This window comes from Cololabis saira, chromosome 7 (genome assembly GCF_033807715.1).
Source record: "Cololabis saira isolate AMF1-May2022 chromosome 7, fColSai1.1, whole genome shotgun sequence".
NCBI classification, from domain to species: Eukaryota; Metazoa; Chordata; class Actinopteri; order Beloniformes; family Belonidae; genus Cololabis; species Cololabis saira.
The window spans coordinates 31931724-31957132 of record NC_084593.1 but is presented as its reverse complement, the minus strand read 5'-3'; the positions used below and the strand labels follow the sequence as shown (position 1 = coordinate 31957132).

The 25409-nt window shown below is 40.2% G+C and overlaps 1 protein-coding gene across 1 annotated transcript in view; it reads left to right on the top strand.

Annotated features, from left to right (window-relative positions):
* The window catches only part of drp2 (dystrophin related protein 2), a 269547-nt gene that overhangs the window by 144356 nt on the left and 99782 nt on the right, over positions 1-25409 (top strand). The window contains exon 3 of the mRNA XM_061725644.1: positions 2943-3117. Within this exon, the coding sequence (XP_061581628.1) occupies positions 3071-3117 (47 nt within the window). The 5' untranslated portion in view covers positions 2943-3070. The remainder of the gene's footprint in view (positions 1-2942; positions 3118-25409) is intronic.

Genomic DNA, 25409 nt, shown 5'->3' with positions numbered 1-25409 from the left:
TCTTGCACTGAGTCAATACATGCTCGGGTGATCCAGATGTGCTCATACAAGGAAATAATAAAGAAATGTGGCTTTTCCCTTCTGTGGTGATTTTAATGTTGTCTGCAGAGAAAAAAACATATATATATTTATTTCATATTTAAACATAATTTTAAATGAATTCTTCCAGGTGATATGATATTTGAGCGTATGTCCTCATACAACATTGGAGAAAGCTGGAGCAGGAAGAGTGACTGGATGTTCCTGATGGAGCTGTCTGTGGCTTTGTTCCCTTCTCACTCCAGAACAAACTTTCCTCAGAGCTGTCTTTCACCCGCAGGGCATTCTTTTGATGCTGGCGTTGGCGTAGTTGACGATTGTCATTGTTCAACTCCATTTCACAACTTGAAAAGGCAAACAAATATAGCCCCATTCTGGCCTCTTTGTGTCGCGTGTAGGTCCTGTTATCTTGTTTCCAAACACTGTGTGGAAGTGAATAAAATCGCTCCCCTGAATATAAAGGTTTGAAATGCATTGGCTTTTAAAGGGCTTCGATCACAAATACAATCCTTGAATCGCTCAATGCAGAGTCTCATGTGATGTCTGATTTACCTGTGAAAGTAAAAAAAACAACAAAACAGAGAGATCAGGTGAGACGTGCACGGTACTGCTGTTTCCCCTACACTAACAAGATCTGTCTGAGGTGGAAAAGCGAGGGAAGGAAGCGAAGAGATAACAGGTGACAGCAGAGGGAATAAGATGGTGATGATTTATGTAAAACAGAAAACAAACAATACTCTGGCTGACCTGATGTGAGGTGGTCTGTAGAGCGAACTGGAAAGGCAGAGAGAAGACTGAATTTATAGCAGATGTAGAGGAAGACAAACAGGGAGGCAGAGAAGGGTAAAGATAAAGAAAAGGGATTAGTGTGCTGAAAGTAAGTCTTTCTCCCCCTCTCACTGGGGAGTCATTTACTCAGATGTTGACTTTGCAACAAACTTTGCCGCCTGTTTCCTCTGGGGCTCAGTCGGCATTAGACAAACCGCAGTTGAGTGAAAGTCCTCCCCAGGAAACAATGACTAAATGGAAAGTGTGACAAATGATTTGGTGCTAACAGAATAATGAGTCTAAATATTCACAAGAACTTTTACCAGCAGAGTAAGAGTACCCAAAGATATCTGAATTTCTGTATCACTTTATGCACCAAACTGTTAAATATCTAAGATAGCAGTTTGGAATGTAAATGCAGACATGAGGAGCATGAGGCAGGATTGAGGCAGGATTTATGAAAAAAATGCGTATACATAATGTCAGATGAAGCGTTCCAAACCAAAAAGAATGAGCCCTCTAGCGTATCTCTCCGTTGCCTTGAACAGGCTGTGTGCTGCAAAATGTGCTGCAATTGTGGGGCCGAATTTCCCGCGCTGTCCTGCGGATGAGACGTCAAATGACGCTGCATGCGCGTTCTCCCCGTTCTCCCGTGCCGGCTTCGCTGTTGGCTGCAGTACCCCCGACGGCCGTCGTGGTGAAGGGTGGCGCTAATGAGTCTGATTTCTTAAAAGGAGCCTCATGCTCCTTTAAACACCTTATATCTGCAGCAAAAGTGGGTTTTCTGAAATCTGCAGTAATTTTTCTTCAATAAATTTGAAATTATTCTAAGAATAATATATATAAAGAAATATGAGAGATATGCCAAAGGAGTCCTTTTCAATCATAGCTTTTAACCTTTTACAAGAGTGTGATGGTGCATTTCATTTCATAATCACCCTCTGCTATTAGTTTGCTGATTTCTTATACGTTTGCTTTCTTTTTTGCTGTAACCTCTGGATGGAGCATGCACATGTGCGTATGTCATGTGCCTGAGTTGGGAGGCAGAGCTCAAGTTCGGTACAGGTTGTGAAGAAAATAAAATATACAGAAAGCCCAGACAGCAATGGGAGTAAACACCTGATTTATCGTGACAGGTGACCCTAGTAAACCGTCTGCTGCTACGCACCACAGTGTGTGATTCAGTGTGCAAAAAGTGCTTCTGTATTTGAGTGCCTTGGCCTTCCTCTTTGATGAGAGTTTTCCTCCTTGCTGCACCAAGGGAATTGCACCTCTCCATGTTGAGCCTCACATGCCCTCACACTCTAAAAGTCTGTGAAAAAAGGGGCTTTTTGTCTGCATTTGTTTCGTCTGGTCTAATGGAACGGAATAATGTGCTAAAACTGCGGTGGTTCCTGATTTAGATAGTCTGTCGTACACACAGGACAGGGCTATTAAATTTGACTCTGATTAGTTGAGTACATTTGTTTGAGAGTACAACTTCACATGTTATAACATTTATATTATATTACATTATTAATGTTGACATTCACCCTTCTTTCATAGAGTGGGTACTTTTAAACTGAATGCGTCTTTTAGCTGATATTTCATGAGTGTGTGTTATTGATTTACACTCAGCTGCTTCATGCACACGACTGTGTACATTTTCATGTAAGAAATTCGTAATTAATTTTCCTGTAAACAATTTATGAGACATGTCTTGTAAAGAAAATGTCAATAAAAACAATTTATTCCACTGTTTTTTTTTTGTTTTTTTTTTTGAGTCAGAGGAGATTCAACTTTGCTAGTGCTCTTTTGTATTTGTATTTTTTGCATTGTGCATTGGTGCCTTTACTTAAACCTCATCCAAGTAGAGATGGGGCTTTTCAGGGCAATTTGTGGGTCCACTCGTGACCTTTCATCTTGCCACAGAAAGCTTTCAGACACCTCATAGACATCAGGTCCCCAGGCTTTTGGCAGCACTTAGAACCCTACTTACACGTGTAAAAGGGAAGAGAAGAAACCGTGAGCAGCGTACGTGTTTTTTTAATCCCAGCTTCATCTACATATAATATTAATACAAAGCAGTGTAAATCCCAAACTGTGTAACTGTGACAATGACCTGCTGTGTGTGTGTGTGCGTGTGTGTGTTCCAGCTGCGGGGCGGCCCTCGTGGCCGGTATGCCGCTGTGTGCCGTGCCAGTCCACAGTGGATGGTGAGGGGCAGGAGGAGGGCACTGAGTGCAGGACACCGAGAGGAGGCGGCCCACACCAAACAGGAGACATGAACCTCTGCTGGAACGAGATCAAACGCAAGTCCCACAACATCCGGTAAGAAGTGTTTCACACTGAAGGCAGTCACACTCATGCAGCTGCTTTAATGGAAACATGTTTTCAAAGAAAGGATATTGTGGCCTGTTCTCTGTCCTTTTGCCCTTCTCAATGCATCTGGAAGACAGAGAAGCAGTTGTAGAGGAAATGTCCGTCCAGGCATACTTTTGGCACTTTTTGAAAGAGGCGTGGGCTCTTATGCCATGACTGGAATTGAAAGTTAATTATCATGAACACATAAGGTTTATCTGAAAGTATAGAGTGATCTAAACTAAATAACTGTGGGCAGGAGATGCAGCTGTACTACATGTCATTTTCAGTTTAAATTGCTTTAAAATAATGGCTCCAGACTCGGGCTGTCTCTTTTTGTGTTAAAGACTTCTCTTTTAATTTTGTTTGGGAAGGACTAAGGTGTGAGGACGGTAGGAGACAAGAACAAACAGGGATGTAATCAAGCATCGACGAGCTGATAAGAGACAAGAGTTCAGTATATATTAGTGGGAAGAGAATAAGAGCATTGTCTGAGGAGTTGCGAACATTACTCTGCTGCTTTCGCTGGAGCTTTTTAACTCTCCAGTAACAAAATTGCTGATTGCATTTGGAAGCCTACAGGCTGATTCTTTTATAAGATGTACTGTAACTATGCTCGTTTATTTCTTCACTTTTTCAATGATGCAATCACTCTTATCATCTTTCCTGTTTGCTGCTTTGTGTCCCGCTGTTGGCCATATATGTCCAAAAACATTTTGGTGTACTTTGATTCACCAAATTTAAGAGAGCTGACCATTTTAACGAGGACACATATCAATGAGATTAGGCGCAACTATGGCTCAGATAACAATGTTGCCCCCCAAGTTTTTGCTTCAATGAGTCTTTCGGGGACCAAAATTGATGATGAGGAAGATATTTGAGTGTTGGACAGATGAACTCAATTACAATTTTAATTTAGGTGGCAGTTGTTCTTCTTGTGGTTATGTGGAAAGTAGATGGTAATATGCGTTAGATAATATCCAGCCCGTCACACCAGGGGAAAAAAAGGTAATGATGTGTAACATCTATATATTATGTCTCATTCTCTGTTTACTTTTCATTTTCCTCCTTTTTTTGTTCTCATTCCCAGTGTTCAGGGAATTAAAAGAAAAGTTTCATCAAAAAGGGGGGCTGTCACAGAGTAATAGTTTTTCACTTCTCATTCCTGTCGGCATATTAATTAGTGACATAATATATGTTAATGCAGCTGTTGCACAAGTAACACTCAGGAGATTTGGCATTACAAATAAAGTTCACTGTGTTAATATTATTCTTTGATGCTTAATTGGAAAATGCAGCATCTTTTCTATTTTTTTTTTGTTCAACTGGCATCTCGTTTAGACAATTTACCCCTTAATTGTTTGCTTGACCCTGATGTAACCAGGAACTGGGGAGGGGGAAGTTATGGAGGGATAGTTATTAAATCGGGAAAGACAGTTTTCCCTGCAGTCCTGTGTAATGAGATCGCTATGCATGGCCTGCAGTGGCTGTTTATATCCAAACTGAACTCTGCCTGAGATAAGAAAAAAAAAAATGAATACAGGAGAATGTCGGCGTATAAGGTAAAAGAGAAATGCAGAGGGGGGGTCGACAGCTGCGATTGAATCATCACACGGGAGACATTAATGGACCTGGGAAGGGTAGGAGGAAAATAGGAATTTAAGAATGAATGGATGGATGGATGAATGAATGAATGAGTGAATGAACGAATGAATGAATGAGTGAAAAACTGAGAGAGGGAGAGCTTCACAGAAAACACTGGCTTATCCTGTGGGCGAACGCTTAACAGGAAAGGAAACGTCTGACTGTGTTTCATGCCAGCGGCTGGACAAGTACAGACAACTGGTTTTAAAATGGCCTGTCTGCCACTGATTGATGGATGGATGAGGCTTCTTTGGAATGAAAGTCCAGGCTATTTCCTTCTATTCTTCAAACTATCCTCCATTATTCCTTTCGTTATCATGTACCCTGGCTGGTTTGAAGCTCATTTTCTACTCCCTCTGTTGTACTGTCATGCTTATGTCTGAAGAAACCTGAGATTCTACCAATTCTAACAGTTCTGTGAGAGGGTAATGAGCCCCAGTGCAATGTACGTTTTCAATAATAAAAGAAAAATAAGCTGCACAAAATCATAGGACTTTTGTTTTGGAGACTCATATTTGACTCCGATGTGGGGTTCTGGTCCTTTGTGGTCACTTTTCTGTTTGGTTATTGTTGTTGCCTAATAGTAAGAAAATAAACACATCGGAACACATACTGTAAAATGCTAAAAAAAAAAAAGAGTTTTAAATCACATTTAACATTAAGAAGGTAGGAATTAGATGGTGGAGCTCCACTCTAGTGAAAAAAGCCCCCAACCACTGTTTATAATAAAAGCTTTGAGCAAAAAGAATGAATACCGGAGACTCTGTTCTCCTTCATTTGGATCAGGCCCAGAGTTCTGCTGCCCCTCGGCCAGGTCATTACTGGAAATGAGAATTTGGTTCTCAGTTGGTTAAATAAAATAAACAAAAAATTAAACTGACACTGTCGTAATAAATCACATTAAAACCTTTTCCCTGGATTACTGGCCAATGAGCACCATCATGTTAATGAGTCACTTGTCCTTTGAGCGTGGCATGAAAAAAACAACTGATTTCATGTTCCTCAGCCTGAGAACCATGTGGTTTCATGAGCGTTTTATGTTTTTCCTTGAGATTGCGCCGCTGTTTCACAAGACAGGGCTGCTGGTCTGAAAGTAACTAACTAGTACAATATCACTTTATTTTGTATTTTAAATTTCTTAATATTTAAACACCATTACCTTTCTGAAATAATTGTTTTTACTTTATTCTGCTCTGCATTCAAATTTTTAGTAAATGTTCAAATGATCCAATATCTCACCAAATAAGTTGGAAAAAAAATATAGACGTTATTGCCTTATGGGTTTATTTCCATATATCAAGATTGGTGCTCATGACAAAATGGCTTAGTGTTAGTGGCCAGGAATTCTTCTTGTTTTGTCTTTGACAGCACTTTTCAAAATCACACATCTAATAAATGATGATGATAAAAAATAAATCGTAATAAAGTGTATACCAAACCAAATGCATTCTCTAAATGTTTCCAGATGACAGCGGCACTGAGAGGCACTGAGAGGTTATCAGCGTAGAGTCGCTCAGCTAATTAGACTTAATTCTAATAACAGTTAGTGGTTTGATGACTTTTTCTGCCACCTTGTATGCAAAGTTGGCACAGCTGTTATTGCATTGCTGCTCTCACCAGCTGTGTAGCCTGCGTCATCCACTGTAAAATGGGTTTATACCTTTGGAGAAAAATGTAAATATGTTGTTAATGCTGTGTACTTAATCAATTTTATACAGTATTTACTTTAGCAATCTGCAACTATTGTGTAAGAAGATAGAGCGTGAGACTGTGGGAGGTTTCAGGTTCATTGTGCTGTTCGTTCAATAGAAACTGTATGTTGTATAAAAGAATGAGTTATTTTTATTCAATAGCCAATCAGTGAATTAACCAGTGTTACTTGTGTGTTACTTGAATGAAAGGAGCTTGTGGCAGCTTTCTCAAACCTTGACATGCCTGAATGAAGCATCTCTTTAAACTTTCCATATGGTGAAATACCGTCGTCTGTGTCAAGCAACTGCTGTGCCTTTACAAAACTTTAGTCTTATTTCACTCCTATCGTGGGTCCATGACATATTTCCAATGAGACCAGCATCACTGCTCCCTACTGCCTTTGCATTCTGTGCCAGTGGGTTTGTTGCTGATTCATCATTAATCTAATGCAGTGTGGGATGTATAGGGATGTTCCTCAGCATGTTGCAGGTATGAGGTACCTTCCTTCAAGCAGATTTCCCATGTTGCAGTGCTTATTAAAGTGCCAACCATAATGGTAACAATATCAGACACTATTGAGGTTCACACTGAGCCACATAGTAACATAGCAATTGTTTAGCTCAGTGAGGAATGCCCACAGGGCTTGGTGTGGGTAGCTCAGTGGCATGCTATGAATTTATAAGCTGCATGGCTGGGATAGCTGCACAGAGCCAACCACACACGCTCAGCGTCTGTCTGAGGTCACAGGGAGACCTCTGAGTCATTTTGTTTCTCTGTCTGCTTTTGTCATTACCTCACTGCTTTTTTTTTTCTCTCTTCACAGCTGCATTTCTCTGCTGGTAGTCTTTTCATTCAAGGTCCCTTTTACTCCCATTCACTTTCCATTTCAGTCATTTTTGTTCTCCCCACTCCTTCACCTCCTCTGCTGTTATTTCCACCCTTCTTCTCACCATCCTGTGTTTGCACCTTAGAGACAGTCTCATCTTTGTGCGGTGCCCTTTGGTGCTTCTATGCTCCACTTTTCCTACACCCTCGGGAAAAAATATTACAATCCCTGTGGGACGTTTTGAGCCCTAATTACATGTTAATGACAGTTGTATTTGTCTAGGTCAGGGATGTGACCGTTATTCCTCCGTAAGAGTTAGATATGTGACGTGTCTTTCCGGGATGCACTTGAGGGAATGCATCATTGCTGTCTCTGCTGCTAAACACTTTATATCTGGGTCTATAACTGAGTGAGATAATAGAAGTATTTTTCAAGAGGTTTTGTATGTGTTTGTTAAGTGTTTCTCCATTTCACAGATTGATTAGATTTTAGCAGCTGATCCAAATGCCGCAAATGTCGCCCAGCTTTCAGCCTTTTGATTTTACTATTCGTTCCATCTGTAAGCATTTTGTATGTACTAATCAATTAACTCAGTTGTGTGATAATTAATCCAGGACACACACAATGCTTCTTTCTCGTGTGTTTTTGAGACTGCCACTGACGTCATGCAGATCACACTGTGTGGTACTGGTAAACCATGCATGAATATATAAAAGGGAACCAATCAGTTTTAAGACAGAAGGCCTGAGAGAAAAAAACTTGGTTATGTTTTAATGATGAAACAAACCACTGTGGAATTAGGAGCCCCATGAATAATATGATGTATTACCAGTCAGTGTGTGTCTGTGTGTGCATGTGCCTGGCTGTGTATACAGAGACGGAAATGAAACGAGAATTAGGAGAGCACTGAACTGTCCCTGATCTACAAGTCGTCCTGCGCTGGGCAAAGCAGAGTTGGTTTGCACAGATTAGAAACAATGGTGGAGTTATTGGATGGCTACAGTATTTGACTAGCTGGAAAAAAAAATAATGAGGTTTTTGCCCACACATTGAACCCAAGTATGCTGAATAGCTCATACGGAGAAAATCAAGTCCAGGCAGCAGGAAAAAAAACACCACCTTGTCCCTGCGTCGAGAGTAAAAAGTTCTGTTAACACAAAGTCCAGCGTAGCAAGGGTGAAACCGTTCAAAGAGATATCCTTTTGTTTTTTTGTTTTTTTATCAAATCATCAGGATCATTTCAAATACATAATCACATACAGTAGGTTGAAGCAAACAAAAAAGGCAAGAAGTGCAGCATAATCAGTCACCACGGATATTTGAAGGCCTCCATTTCCCTCTATTCTATTCTTATATAGTATAGACAGCAAATCAATTTTGACATGAATTTATGTGGGTTTTACCATCTTATGTGATTCACCTTGAACCATTCACTACTGACTTTTTGTTGATTGGCACATTTTACAAAAACACTACACATGTACTGTAAACAGAAAGATACAGCACCAAGTTACCTTTGGTCAGACATAAACAAATTATGCTAGAGATATTAGCTTTTACTTCAAATTGAAATTATAACACAATCACACAATTGCTGCAGAATATATACGGCATGGTCTTGTGCATACTTTAGTTGATTTAGATGATTTGTCACTCAAAGCCCATTCTTAGTGCCAACTTGTCGCTTGGTCATGAGCATTTGACGTCATTTTTTTAAAGTGGAGGTTATTTCCCATGCAGTTGTCGTCTGAAGTGTTGAGGGAGGCGCTCCCATGGTAACCTATAACATGTAAAAGATTCAGGCAGTACATTTTGTTATTTTGATGCTTAAAAGTCCTTTTTTTTTCAAGCTGTCCTTGTAGTATTGTGGCCTAAACCTAATTCAGAAATGACTGAAAGCAGAACTAAGGAATGAAAAGAAGAAAGTGAAAAATAATTTGTCAAAAGTAGATCTCAAACTTTGACCCCTGCCAGTGATGAGGCATTTCCATGAGGCAATAACAACTTCATGTTAGTAAGTTTAAAGGGGACCTATTATGAAAAACACGTTTTCTCTTGCTTTAACATATATAAAGTGGTCTCCCCTCAGCCTGCCAACTCAGAGAAGGAGGAAAGCAACCAAATTCTGCAGTGTCTGTACAGCCGCCCGGATGAGCCGTCCAGTGTGATGTGGATCTACGAGCTGCTCAGATTCTGCTCTCTTTCGTTACGTAACCAAAATGCAATTTGCATCGGTTGGCCTCCAATGCGTGAAACCACGCCCACAACTAACTCTGGCCGGAACAAGAACAACTAACTCTGCCAGCCGGAGCTTCCGCCATTTTTTCGTAGCGGTGTATCGCGTCATTCAGGCAGCCAATCAGCACAGAGCCTCATTATCATAGCCCCGCCCACTCAGAATCCTGCATAGATAATGAGGTTAGAGAATGGGAAGATAAAGACATGGCTCAGAGGCTGAATTTCTAATTTATTTAGCAAAAACAATCAAAAGCTTGTTTTTAAGACATTTAAGGCCTTTTTAAAATAGGTATTAAATGCCATAATAGGTCCCCTTTAAGCACTTTTCCATTCAATCTGATGCTTTCACTACTGCAGATTGCCAAATGTGTTTTTTAATACCCACATGCGCTGTTTATGTAATAATTGCTCAGGGGTCATGTTCTGGGTTTCTGGAAAGCGCCTAGTGACAACTTCTGCTTTAATAGAGGCTATAAAAATAAAATTGAATTGAATATGTGCAATTCTGTCAGAGGTTGTTTCAATATTTGTTTAAATATTTCCATATTCCATATCTATACATACTTACATACATACACATATACATTTACATATAAGTTTTATTACTAGACATTAACACAAATATATAGGTTGCATCTGATGTGTGTTTATTGTCACAGTGTATGCTTCTATAGCTACAATAAAAAAACATAAATATCCTATGACATAAAGCACAGGTTGTCCCCTCCAACTGTGGTTTACCACTATCATTACACAGTTAGGGCCCGAGCACTTACAGTGCGAAGGCCCTATTGTATCTGTAGGAATTTTTCTTCTTTCTTCCGACGAAAGGAGGGCCTTTTTGCCCCCCTAAACGTGCCCCAAAAGTCAACACATTTTGCACGCAAGCCAGGCCTGGCGAAAAATGTGATATTTAATGGTTTGCATTAATGGGCGTGGCAAAATGGCTCAACAGCGCCCCCTAGAAAACTTTGTGCCTCAAGCCCCACAATACGGTTTGACGTACATGCACGAAAATCGGTACACACCTGTATCATGTCGCATCTTAAAGAAAAGTCTCTTGGCGCCATGGCTGAAACCAAACAGGAAGTCGGCCATTTTGAATTAATCGTCGTCATTTTGATGAAATTTATGACATTTCTTCAGCCGCTTCTTCGCCCGAACCGTAACGTGCACCCAGGTGTGTTATACATTAAAATGTGCATCTCCATCCTGCGACAACGCGCATTACTTTTCTCAGTCAAAAGCGTTACCGTGGCGACCCTAGATGCCAAAAAGCGCGCCCACCCTTCATCTGATTGGTCCATATTTGATATAGAGAGTCGTGGGTGGTGTCATCCGCTGAATGTCCAGGACTGAAGAATCTACATGCAAGTCATACAAGCGCTTCCACTGCAGCACGCCTGAATGTGCACAAGGGTGGGAGGGCCCGTTCATCGCTGCGTGCAGCTTTAATTAGGGCCCGAGCACTTACAGTGCGAAGGCACTATTGTATCTGTAGGAATTTTTTATCTTCTTTCTTCTTCTGACGAAAGGAGGGCCTTTTTGCCCCCCTAAACGTGCCCCAAAAGTCACCAAATTTTGCACGCAAGCCAGGCCTGGCGAAAAATGTGATATTTAATGGTTTGCATTAATGGGCGTGGCAAAATGGCTCTGTAGCGCCCCCTTGAAAATGTATACAATTATACTTTGACATAGAAAAAACGAAATTGGCTACACATGTACAACATGTCAAGACGCACCAAGAAGTCTCTTGGACCAATACCCTAACACCAACAGGAAGTCGGCCAACTTGAATCAAATGACCAATTGTTCGCCATTGTCACACATCATATTTGAACGAACTAGTCCTAGGGATTTTATCACACCAACTTCATATTCGCTCAGAATCATCTTCAGACATTGGAGATGAAACGTTATCAAAATTGTTTTCCTACACAAGGGTGCGAGGGCCCGATCATCGCTGCTTGCAGCTTTAATTTATTTTTTTTGTGCTTTAATGAGATTGGCATCAAAGGGATGGTGATGAAATATTCACTGAATGTGTCTAAAAGTGTTCTGAGTTAGAAAGCACTTAGAATCACTTACCAACAAACAAAAGCATAGATTCTTACATTTAGTTTGACATTTTTTCCTGTGCAGATGGTATGAGCTAAAAACTTTTCATATTTTTTGTTGTCATCTTTAATTCATTTGTTAATATATATCCACGTTTGTAATTTAGGCCTGCAACACATTCCATAAAATTTGTAATTTTGGGGGCACTTAAGTGCTAATAAGGATGTGGAAAATGATGTTAGTTCAAACAGATGATCTGTGAAAGGGTCTTTAAGGTGCAAAAAGATTATTTCTTTGGAAGATGTAAGGCTGTGTTATCCAGATCAAATATGAAAAGATCATACAGTATCCAGACTGTTACCAGCAACAACCACAAAAGCCAGGCTCTGTGAATAGTATGGGGGTGATAGTGATGCAAAAAGTACTTTCAGTTTTTTTGATTAAAATATGCAGCCTTCAAAACCACATCTTTTGGAAACCACAATCTGCACACATTGAAAAAAGCATAGCTGTATAATAAGAAGGTACAGCTACTAGAGTGGTCTGCCTGCAGTTGTGATCTGTCCCCAACAGAGAATCTGTGGAGAATGAAAAATGCAATGACCCTGTACTGTTGCACATCTGAAGACATGATGCAGGAGGAACGTAACAAAATAACAACTGCAACACTTCATTTGGTATCCTCAATGCCAAAGCACCTCTTAAGTTTTCTTAGAAAGAATGGCAACATTTTAAAGCAGTAAAACTTTTACAGTCCTTTGTTTGAATCAGGATTGATTGAAGCTTAGACACTTTACTATTTTACTTTTATTTTTTATCATTGTTAAAAAAATTATCAGTGCATGTTGATCAACAGAAATGAATATAATCTGACTAATTAGTTGACATTAATGAGAAAAAATGTAATATTTTGGAGTTCAAAATTTAAAACAAACTCCATAATACTTTACTAAATGGATGGAAATACTTTACTCATCTCTGAAGGGAAATTAGTCATCAGTTGTCATGATTTAAGTCTCTTCAATGATTCATGGTAGATGTTTATTGCTGGGGGCAGGAAGGACCTCCTGTGCAATTGATCTTAAAAAGCCTCTGATTGAAGACACTCTTGCTGAGTCACTGATTTCTGAAGAGGATGCTCAGGGTTGTCCATGATCTTTTATGAAGTATCCTCCTTGGCCCAATCAGCTCCAGGGGCTCCAAACAGTTCCCAGAACAGAGCCAGCCTTCTTTAGCAGTTTTCTTCAGTTTTTTTAGGTCATTGGTCCTGATGCTGCTCCCCCAACAGATGAGTGCAGATGTGATTGTGCTCTTCATGATAGACTTAGATATATACAATATCTTGCAGCAAATGCTGAAGGACCTAAGCTTCCTCAAGCAGTAAAGTCTGCTCTGTCCTTTTGTAAAAACAGCATTAGTATTGTATCTCCATTCCAGTCTGTTCTCCAGGTGAACACAGAGGTATTAATACTCTACAACCATACTCTTCACTTCTTCTTCTGTTATTGGAAAAGCTTAATCATGGCTCTCCTAAAAGGCACCTTTGTCTTGTTCACATTGAATATGAAATGGTTATTCTCACACACAAGAATAACCACACAATAGTCCACCAGTTGTCTGTCCTCAGTCTCTTGTCCATCACTGATACACCCCACAAGTGCAGAGTCATCTGAGTTTTGCTGTACATGACAGGACGCCAACTTGCACTAGAAGTCTGAGGTGTACAGGGCAGTGAGGAATGGTGAGAGGACAGAGTACAATGCTGCTGACCACCTGGTCAGACACACAACCAGTCAGTCTCACAAACTGGTTTGTTGGTCAGGTACTGTGGTCAGTAATCCAGGTGATTGTGGAGGCATCCTCTGCGTGCTCTGGAGTTGATTTCATTGTAATGTAGGCTGGATGGTGTTAAAAGCACTGGAGAAATGGAGAAACGCATTCCTCACACTGACCAGTAAAAGTCTCTCCATGGCTTTCGTGATGTGAGGTGTTTGGGCTACATGTCTACAGTCATTAGGAGAATATGGGATATTTGAGGTAATGGAACAAGTCAGGGTGTCTTCCACAGCACTGAAACCTTCTCTTGGCTCAGGCTGAGGTCGAACAGGTGCTGCAGAATCCCACATAGCTGGTCCGAATAGGCTTTCAGGACTTAAGCTGATTTCATCCAGACCTGCATCCTTGTTCCTGTTCAGTTTCTCCAGTTGCTTTTTCATCTGAGGAGGACAGCTGAGGTGTGACAGGAAAGCTGAGGATCAGGGGAGGATTGGAGGTCTGTTTGGCTGGGGGCAAGAAACGAGGATGCTGAGCTGGTTTCTGAACTTCGTAGTCCGCAAAGGACTTGAGGTCAAGGTAAATATAAGTGACTGCATTTCTTTTTAATTATCCACTCTATACCAACTTTTTCTTATTTGAATAAATAATGATTGATATTTTTCTTTGACTAAAATGGGGGAGGGGGCATTGGCCGGATGCCTGCGGCTACTAACTCCAGCTATCCAATTTACAAAAGCTGGTTGTCATTTGTTAGTCACGTTCAACATCAATGACTTGCAAGCCTCACATCGATCTGTGCTTTAGTAAGCCACTGGGATCAATGACCAATTACTGATTACTCATCAACCCTCCTCCCGAGCCTGAGTCACAGTCTTGCAACATTTTGTATCCCATTGTGAAATATCAGAGCAATGAAAACGCCACAATTTTCTACTTCACTGAACAATGTTGACAACCTCCTGCTTTTATCAGCTTCATGTTTGCTCTACTCTGATAAGCATAACAAGCCCTCTATAATGAAGGAATTGGGGGGAGATACAGATATTTATTCTGGCAATGCATCAGGACCCTTGAGGGATGCGGATGCCCACGGGACACGACTGAAGACAGTCCTGTTTCTCTGCTCTTCTTATAAAGAAGTTTAATAGATGAACCACAAGAAAAATACTGAACTGATAGAATCATTTCACACACACATCAGTAATGACAAACATGGGGGGCACGGTGGCGCAGCTGGTAGTGTAGCCGTCTCACAGCAAGAAGGTCCTGGGTTCGATTCCCGCCGGGGGACACTGTGGGTGCTGAAGTGCGTGTTAGTTCCCCCATGACTTCAGTGCCCACACCATGGGTGGGGTTGGCGAAAGGATCTTTCTGTGTGGAGTTTGTATGTTCTCCCCGTGTTCCCCTGGGTAGCTAGTGTGAACTACCCTCACAAAAACATGCACACAGTCCAGGGCCTCCCGGGGTTGGTAGAGGATGGCAATGCCCAGGACTGTCAGTAGGTAGGAGCACGGGGTGGTAAAAATGGGAAAAAAACCGGGATAAAAATATATTTAAAAAAAAAGTAATGACAAACATGCAGATTTGTTTTCTCACACAATAAAGTATCATGGAAACCATCAGCAATCAGACATACACAGTACTTCACATTACTGCACGATATATATATATATATATATATATATATATATATATATATATATAGTACAATACTGCTCTGGTTTAGTAGTGCCCTCATGTGCTTCCTATTTGTCGTCTTCCATTATTTTCATGTGTCTGCTTTCCATGAAACATATTCCTTTTCTGCCTCTGTGTTGTGTACTGTAGCAAAGGGGGGAAAAAAGTTCAATTTTTTTAATGCACTTTTATTATTTTTCTCTGTACATCAGTGTATGGATTGACATTCAACATCATTTTTATACCCTTGTGAGTATAGAATCACACATTTCTGTAGATGTATATGAATTTATTTGAGATCTTACATTTGCAAATCATGACTATGGGATAAAAGAGTGCATGATTCACACAGATTGTGACAAATGTAGGTTAATTATAGCAATAAGTCATTTTGATACAGAGGCAAATGGGCTCATTTTTATTGAGGTTCAAGTCATGTCCTTAAATCTACATGAGTCGCGATATTTTTCAATATATTTATTTTGATCCTAATGGGTAAAAATGTGTCTCTACCCAAGTGGGGGGCTGTTTTATATGTCCAAATGGTTTATAAATAAATTAAAATGTAAAATGTATTACTGTTCATTTCTGTCTGGTGCATCTACAAGGAATTTGTTTTAGGAGTGGCTTCCTTGTGGCTTTCTGTTGCATATTCAAACATCTACAGCGTTTCCAGTCGTTGGAAGCAGCCGCCAGTGGCTGGACTGCTCTTGTCACTCATCAAGTGTGCTTTCCACAGATCTCAGTAAGACGGCTGTTTGAAGAAACACTTCAGGCTAGACATCATTAGAACGCCTCCATCACAAGTGAAGTCCCTGAATGCATCACACATGACACGCTATACCCCTAAAGTGCAGGGAATCAAAATGGGAAATGGAAAGAAGGAAAACACAGAAAAGGCAGGGGAACAGAGGCATCTGTAGTTCACTGCTGTCACAGTGCATGACTTACAGTATTCAAGGTTACATTTTCCAATACGTCCTGCTGCAGTTTGAAATTCCCAGTGGCTACGGCAGGCTTGCTGTGTGTGAAACTAATTTTGTGCACATATGCTCATTATGAGTAAGGGATGTAAGCTAGCGCATGTGATAGGATCCAGGTATCTAGGGGGTTGTGTCAACTTTCCATTACAGTACATTGTACATGTCTGTACATGATGGGAGCACACGTTTTTTTGCATCTAAAGAACATGGTTCATTATTGACAGCAACACATAGAGTAAACAAAAAGCTGTCTATATGATTTATTTGGTTTATTTGTTTATTAGGGCCCGAGCACTGACAGTGCGAAGACCCTATTGTATCTGTAGGAATTTTTTTTATTTTTCTCGTTTTTCTTCCGACAAAAGGAGGGCCTTTTTGCCCCCCTAAACGTGCCCCAAAAGTCACCAAATTTTGCACGCAAGCCAGGCCTGGTGAAAAATTTGATATTTCATGGTTTGCATTAATGGGCGTGGCCAAATGGCTCAACAGCGCCCCCTAGAAAACTTCGTGCCTCAAGCCCAAAGTCTCTTGGCGCCTTGGCCGAAACCGAACAGTAAGTCGGCCATTTTGAATTAATCGTGTAATTTTAGTGCAATTTATGCCATTCCTTCGGCAGTTAATATGGCCCCAACCGTAACGTGCACCCAGGTGTGTTATACATCAAAATGTGCGTCTCGATCCTGTGACGACACGCATTACTTTTCTCAGTCAAAAGCGCTACCGTGGCGATGATAGATGCCAAAAAGAGCGCCCCCCCTTCATCTGATTGCTCCATATTTGATAGTTCCTACTTTCTGCCATAACTTTTGAATGGTTTGACATAAAGAGTGGTGGGTGGTGTCATCGGACTCGGTTTTGAGTCCTTGAACATAATTGGTGCAAATTAGCCCCGCCCCTTCTTCTGATTGGTCGATATGTGATAGTCCCTACTTTCTGCCATAACTTTTGAATGGTTTGATATAGAGAGTCGTGGGTGGCGTCATCCGCTAAATGTCCAGGGGCCTCATTTATAAAAGAGTGCGTAGGATCCATACTAAAAGTGCACGTAAACCCAAAAGCCGAAGATGGCGGGCGCAAAGAAAAATCTGGATTTATAAAACCGCGTGCACGCACACCTGCACGCACACCTGCACGCACACCTGCACGCAATGTTCGCTTTATAAATCACAGACCAGCTGGAAGGTTGCGCAGCTGAATTCGCCTCATATCCCGCCCTCTACATGCCCACTTCATACCATAAATGGGCAATGCAAAGTAGTATTTGCATATGAATGAGCCTGCTGAGCATGTGCAGCGGCTTCCTGCAGCCTGTTTGGGCGTCAGAATGAATGAGACGTGTCGAGCCACCGTGCCACTAAATTTCATGGAGACTGAGATCGAGATGTTATGGATGAGGTGGAGGACAGGAAAACGACATTATTTGGTGGTCACAGTAAAAATAGAAAAAGAATATAAATAGTATAAAATAAAGCGAGTGAGTGGCAGCACGCCGTTGCTGCCCGTGAGTGCCACGGCGCAATTTCCACTGGGGACAGGGGGGACAAGTCCCCCCCACTTTTCAAAATCATGTATTTGTCCCCCCCACTTTTTACAGTTTAAAAACTAACGGTAGGCTCAGCCTCCTCCTCCCCTCCCCTCTCCCCTCAGTGCTGCTCAAGGCTGATTTATGGTTCCGCGTCACACCAATGCAGAGCCTACGGCGTAGGTGCGCGTCAATGCGTACCCTATCTGTGTCCCTTTATGGGCTCCGTAGAGCCCATAAACGATCTACGGAGCCCCTCATTTGTTCTGTCCTCAGTCACTCTACGGTTGTGCGTCTCGATCCTGCGACGAAGTGCATTATTTTTCTCAGTCAAAAGCGTTACCGTGGCGACGCTAGACGCCAAAAAGCGTGCCCCCCTTCATCTGATTGCTCCATATTTGACAGTTCCTACTTTCTGCCATAACTTTTGAATGGTTTGATATAAAGAGTCGTGGGTGGTGTCCTCAGACTCAGTTTTGACTCCTTCACAATAATTGGTGCAAATTAGCCCAGCCCCTTCTTCTGATTGGTTGATATGTGATCGTTCCGATTTTCTGCAATAAGTTTTGAATGGTTTGACATAAAGACTCGTGGGTGGTGTCATCGGACTTGGTTTTGAGTCCTTGAACGTAATTGGTGCAAATTGGCCCCATCCCTTCATCTGATTGGTTGATATGTGATAGTTCCTACTTTCTGCCATAACTTTTGAATGGTTTTGGTGTCATCCGCTAAATGTCCAAGCCTGAAGAATCTACATGCAAGTCATACAAGTGCTTCCACTGCAGCACGCCTGAACGTGCACAAGGGTGCGAGGGCCCGTTCATCACTGCTTGCAGCTTTAATTTGGTCTTTTTTTTCTTTGAAGCATTTACTGTCGATGTACAGTAGCCACTTCAGATGTGGTTGCTGTAGATGCAGACGGATTTTAGACATTTCTTAACTGCAGTTGACATCTCCGACACCAAGGAATGCTTGAAGATTTGGTCTAAATTCAGGAATAGATCCCAAACTGAAATAATATGGCTCTTTTTCTGAATGATATCAAATGCATCTGTAATTCGGATTAACTGTGATATTCAGTAGGCTCAACATACTGGCAGCAGTCATGCAAGTTAACATAACAGACATATTCAGCTGCATATACAGCATCAGTACAGTAAATTGCATTAAATTAAAATGCTGTGGCTCCGGGAAGACCAAGACACTTCCAGCTGGAGGAGCCGATGCATTTTTATTTGATGTAATTTACTGTACTGATGCTGTATATGCAGCTGAATCTGTCTCTTACGCTGTTAAAACCTTCCCATTCAGCTTCTCCACACATCAGCAGGCTGCACACACACACACACACACACATCATCGTTCCCTTGTCCACGCACCTCCCTTGCGCAATTTCACGTGCATGCTTACACACGCTCGTGTTAAAAGGACCTTAACAATATGAAGAAAGCTGACAGCATTTTCTCTTCCGCTATGTTTTCTCTTTATAATTAAAAAAAAATCTTTTTCCATTAATATGAGTCAATGAACATGATTGACCTCTTCCATTTCGTTTCATGCAAGTGGAGTCACCCTTTGGTCCCGGAATGCAAGTTTCGTGTATGTAAGGACACACGTTTGTGGGACTTTCCTCTCTTCCTTGAGCCAGTATGTGAAGCCAATGCAATTAAATTGGTGGCCCAGTTTTTCAGAAATTTTACAGAACGCCAGTATGTAAGCGCCTTGTGATACTCATGATGTCCTTTGGTAAAAACACACTTAGTTCTTTTTATGCGCATAGCATATTTAATGATAAAATTCCTCTTAAAGTGTACCAAAACTTCATATAATGAAGAAAATGTGGGTAGAGGATCAAATCATAATTGTCAACGTTTTTGGAGCCAAAGTAGGTCGCAACTCCAGAAAAGCTCCAAAAAAACACTTCTGCAGTAGTATATTTTTTCTGAATTGGTGAATCTTTCTATCTTTCATCAACAGGACAATTTTTTTTCTATTATTTTCTTTCCAAAGGTTTGTTGTGTAGTGTTTCATGGGCCATGGCAAATGATGTTGCATAGTGCCCCGACTCCCAGAGCAGATCTGTGATGTAGATCAGTATGAACACTAAGTGCTCTTCAACACACATCATGAAAGACAGATAAAGAAAAGACACACGATACTGGACTTGTTGTGACACACAGTCACTTCCGGCATTCCCCGCCCGCATTCATGGAGCGCTTCTTATATATGTAGCCATTAAATGCACATTTTTCTTTCTCTACATCACACTCCAAACTTATGTGCAGTCACACAAGGGTTCAGTCTTGCCTGAGAAAAGATGAGACATGAGGCAGAGCTGGGGATTGAGCCACCAATCTTCCATCTGAGCCACTGTGGCCTATGACTGTTTTTCTTTTTCGCTCTCTCTTTTCTATTGAGTTGTTTTTTCTGTTTTTAGCCGTTTTGAAGGGAGAAATGTCATCTGAGGTCATCCATACTTAAAAATGAGCAAAGTTGTTTTTCTAAGAATTTTATTGTCGTCTCATATACTGTAGCTTGTCATCTAAACATTTCTGCAGAATAGTTTGCTTTTTTTTAAATGCAGGCTCCAGGAGACCCTTATAAAGTTTTAGAAAATGAATGGATGGATAGATGTGTGGATGGATGGACTCTGCATTACACTATTAGCAGAATAGTAATGGTGCATGGTTTATTACAGTGACAGCATGACATAATGTGTTATATTAGAATCCATTTTGATTTAAGACTTTATGGTTCTTCCTTCCCTTGAGATAATAAGGAAAAAGAAAACTTTTAATGCATACCCTCTCGACTAAAAGTAGTGGTTTTGTGTCAACACGGCCCATCACACAACATAATTTTCTTTGCCAGCTCCCACAACATCTCTGCAACTGAGAAGGAATAAAGAAAGAGACAGAGAAACGCAGAGCTGCTCTCAAAGCTCCACTTGGCCCTGAGGCAACAAACTAGCAAGCTCCTCACCCCTAAAACAGTAGAAACGGCATACGCATCTCTGTCCATTAATTCATCATGTTAGCGCTAAGCTTCTCTCTGTAACCTGATTTGGGACTTGGCGGTAGTGTTGTAAAAGGAAATCAGGAATGCAGAACAACACCATAAGCTGAGGAAACAAAAGACTGCAAGGATTGAATACAAATAGTGAATCAAAAAAAAAAAATGGATAAAACAGGTAAAAGTAGAGTAGTAAAACAAAAATGTTGGAATCACATGGAGGGACGTGCCCTGAATACCAAAAGAACTAAGAAGATGGTATAGTGAAATAGAGAAACAATTACACAACTAAACACAGGAGGCAAGGCAAGTTTAGTAAAGCACATTTTAGCAACGAGGCAATTCAATGTGCTTTACATAATGAAAACATGAATAAAGAGAAAAAAAAGAGCTACACTGCAGTGGCATAATAAAGAAAAGTTAGACTTAAGCTAGAGTTACAGTGTCGTACTGAAATTAACATGGTTTAAATTTAAATTCAGAATGCTTTAGATAACCCAGTGTTTTAAAGGAAAAGGAGCATTAAAGGAACTAGGGCTGTCAGGGTTCCTGCAGTTTTCTGGAAGTTTGTTCCAGATCTGCGGAGCATAAAAACTGAATGCTGCTTCTCTACGTTTGGTTCTGATTCTGGGGACACAGAGCAGACCTGCACCAGAAGACCTGAGAGGTCTGGATTGTTGATATGGCAACAAAAAGTCTCTGATGTATTTTGATCCTAAACCATTGAGTGATTTATGAACTAACAGAAGTATTTTAAAGTCTATTGTCTGAGGTACAGGGAGCCAGCGGCGGGACCTCGGAACAGGATTCATCCGGATTCATTCTTAGTGCTCGTGAGAACTCGGGCAGCAACTTTCTGGATCAGCTGTAGTGATCTGATTGACTTTTTAGGCAGACCTGTGAAGATACTGTTGCAATAATCAAGTCAACTGAAGATAAACGCTTGGATGAGTTTTCCGAGATCCTGCTGAGACATCAGCCCTTTGATCCTGGAGATTTTCTTCAGGTGATAGAAGGCCGACTTTGTAATTGTCTTAATGTGTCTCTGAAGGTTCAGGTCTGAGTCCATGACTACACCCACATTCCGGGTGTATCAGTGGTTTGTAGCTGTAATAACTGAAGCTGACTCTTAAACGCTCTTCTTTTGGTCCTTAAACAACTCCTTCAGTTTTGTTCAGGAGGGTATTACTGTATGTTGAAGGTGCTCAAGAAAAACCTAATTTAAAGAGAAAAAAATAGCAATGTATGGATGAAATAGTCAACTTTTTTAATATATGCGTATGGAGACAGACAATCTATCTTTGATTTTTTTTGTTTTTCTTTCTTTGTGATATTAACTAAGTAATTGTGCAGACCATCTGTTATTATTGTTCAATGTTGTTTTGAGGGAGGGGCAGGTATAATAAGATTTTCTTCTTCCTGCTCCTTTCTGGTTATGGATGTTTGTTTTTTTTGTTTGCATATTTCCATGAGCGGAATAAATAAAAATGAAATGAAATAAAATGAAATGAAATGTGAAAATAAGATGTAAGGTTAACGGAGATAAAGAAAATCTCAAAATGAAAATGTACAATCCCCAAAACAAAGTTCAGAAAGACAAAATAAAGGAAGAACATGAAACATAGTTTATGAATTACTTTCTATTTGAACTGTCCAACTGCACAATCATAATTAGCATGCAGCTAACGTGAAAACTGTTCTAATGAACGCAAAGCTCACAATGACCTAATCCAGAATCTGATTTTACATTTCTACCCACAACATTGTGATCAAGATTCCACTCCACAGCTACCAAAGTGAGCATCTGACATCAGTCTCTTCGCATTTTGAATATGCTGATTGTTTCCTTAACTCCTGCAACAGTGTATTCAAAGTCATATCAAAGATCAGTATCTATTGTTGGGTGGCGTCTCTTGCTTTTTATCCATGCTTTGAACAAAGTAACTCAGGAAATGAAAAGACCTGGAGTTTTTACACCAGCCATTTGTCAAGGTGACACTGGCTTACAAGATCGGCCCCCATTATCTGCCCTTTCAGACTCGCTTTTTCAGTAGGACTGTGAGATATACCAGAATCACAATATAACACAATTACTAGGATGACAATTCCTGAACATAACAAGACAAACGTTATAGATCTAACCACTGATGGAAACGGGGGGGAAACAAAACAAAACAAAAAAACAATAGTTGCTCCCACAAAACAGCCCTCTAATTGCCACAGTGAAAGATCTGAACTATATGGAACCTCAAAGACGAAAGCTGCAGCTACATACAGTATTTCCTAAAATACAACCTGAAATAAAGTTATATGATTCTTCAACCAATCAGATATTCTTCAAACCCCATCTGTAAAGCTCCTGGACACTTCACAAGTACCAGAAACAGTCCTAAAATAAAGCTGCATGAGGCATCTTGCGTAGTCCTTTTTTTTTTTTTTTTTTTTTTACATCCCAGGAACTTCACCTGTGGAAAGTTTACTAGAAAAGGCCTGTTACACAAGGGTTTCTATTAAGGACCTGTCTCTGTTCAGACTTTATTAGACGGGGATACATGATTTTGTTCTGTGGCTGCATCTCCTCCATCTCGACACTCTTGTCTGTGATGCCAACAGATGATGTGCGTTGAGTGTGTCCTGTTCTCCACACAGACACATAAAGGGTTGCATGCACTCAATCCCCATTAGCCCATTTGTATTGATTACTGTTGGCATTGTCATCAAGCTTTTTGGCTCTTATCAAGCAGCCTGAGGCACAGACAAGCACGGATGCACAAACAGAACCTGAATATTGTTTCGCTGGGTATTTTTCTCTTTGTGTTATTTCTATACAGATAAGGGGCTTCATTTCAAACTTATTCTATGCTGAAAGAGAAGTGAGCCGATCTCTAACAGGCACATAATACAGTGGTATGATTTATAGAGCTCTGGGGACAATATATATATATGTATATATATATATATATATATATATATATATATATATATATATATATATATATATATATATATATATATATATATGTATATACCACGGTCTGTGTGAATACTCGATTCTGATTGGCTGGCAGGTGTAGGTTATAAGTGATAACCTACAGTATACCTAGAAAACAAGTTTGGTCAAATTGCCTGATAACTTTAATATAATTGCGCTAGATCAACTGTCAGGTGGTAACTATGGCAACGGAGATTCAGAGAAGAAGAACCAGCTACCGCAGGACGACGACATGATTGATTTTGTAATTTCTTTTAATTTATTTGGTGAATTTAACAATTTTGATGACTGGGATGCAGAAGAGGAGAGAAAAGAAAATAGCCGAGTGGAGCTGAGCGGACTAGAATATCTTGTTATGGCTTGTCAAAAAACTTTGTAACTTCCCAGGTTACAACGGCTGCAGACGAGTAAATAGTCCGTTCAGCCGCTCAGCTGTGGCTTGTTATAAAACTAATGATTTCAACACATTAAAGCATGAATAAGTTATTTAATATTTATCTTTTTTGGTAAGTGACCGTGGTATAAGCGGGATAATGCCCTTCGAGGTGTACATTATCAGAAAATATATGGACTTCGCGGAGGAAAACCGTTCATGCCCCCCCACGTCGTATATATATATATATATAAACGTCACGATATGTGTTGTGGAGGTGACAAACTGTATCGCGATATTGGATTATTAATATTAATAGCCTATATTGTGTTGATTAGTAACGCGCAGTGTATTGGTGCCGACCGCGCCCCGACCCGCGGACCAAACTCTTACTCCGCCGAGAAGAAACTAGTACCGTTTTGCGGTCCCGATCACGGGACTCTTGCAGGGTTGTAAGTCTGGTGTAGAGTTAAGCCTTACCTTATTAAATTAGACCTTTTTCGGGTCGTGAGTAGGATAAACACGGGGACTTCTGCTGAGTTCCAGTGTACTTTAATGTCCCTCAACATTGTAGGATTTTAGAACATCAACACAGCACCTAGTGCCGTACTGTGGCGTATCACTCCGCCCAATCTAAAACAGACTAAACACTACAGATAAACTGACTGTCATTATAGTCCCTGATTTACATCAGAATATAAAGAATATATTTATAAAATAATGAACCCTGAATTACCAAAATAACCTTCTTAACAAAAATAAATCTTGTCTTACACTTAAAAGGTGAGCATGAATCAATCTTTTTTATGATGTTATTTTAGTTGTTAAATTTATGGAAAAGAAAAAAGTAAAATCATACATGAGAGAAACTATTCAGTTTGTGGCAAAATATTTTTACTTGTATGAAATTGAAGATGCATAATGCAAACCTGACATTTACTTTTAGTTCAGTTTGTGGAAAATGGTTGGCCTGGCTTGCTCTTTAAAACTTAAACAGTTGTAAAGCATTACAAACTGTAACAATAGGGCAAAAGCACAGTATTGTTTTGTATTTTGTGTCTTTCAAATAAAAGACAATTTTTTCCAGTCACATGTTCCTCATTCAAGGTTGTTAAAAAAATACTTGTAAGGATTGTGATCATCAGCATTTTCAAGAGTATTCATAAAGCTTTCTCTTATCAAGAATGATGAAATTCCTCATTTAATGTGCAGGCCTTTTCTTGACATCAAATTACAAATATTATCTTGTGAAGTTTCTGTGACTACTGATTGATATTAAAAGGTAATATCTGCTTTGTATTGTAAACATATTTTCACGGATGTGTTCTTTGAAGTCTCTACTTAAACTCTCCTTAAAAATAACATTCTCACAATTTCCTCGTAAGTTGTATGAAGAGGCATTTTATTTTTTAAGAGCTGCTTGTTATAATTTACTTAAAATTAAAAGGAAATTGTGAGATATTATGAAG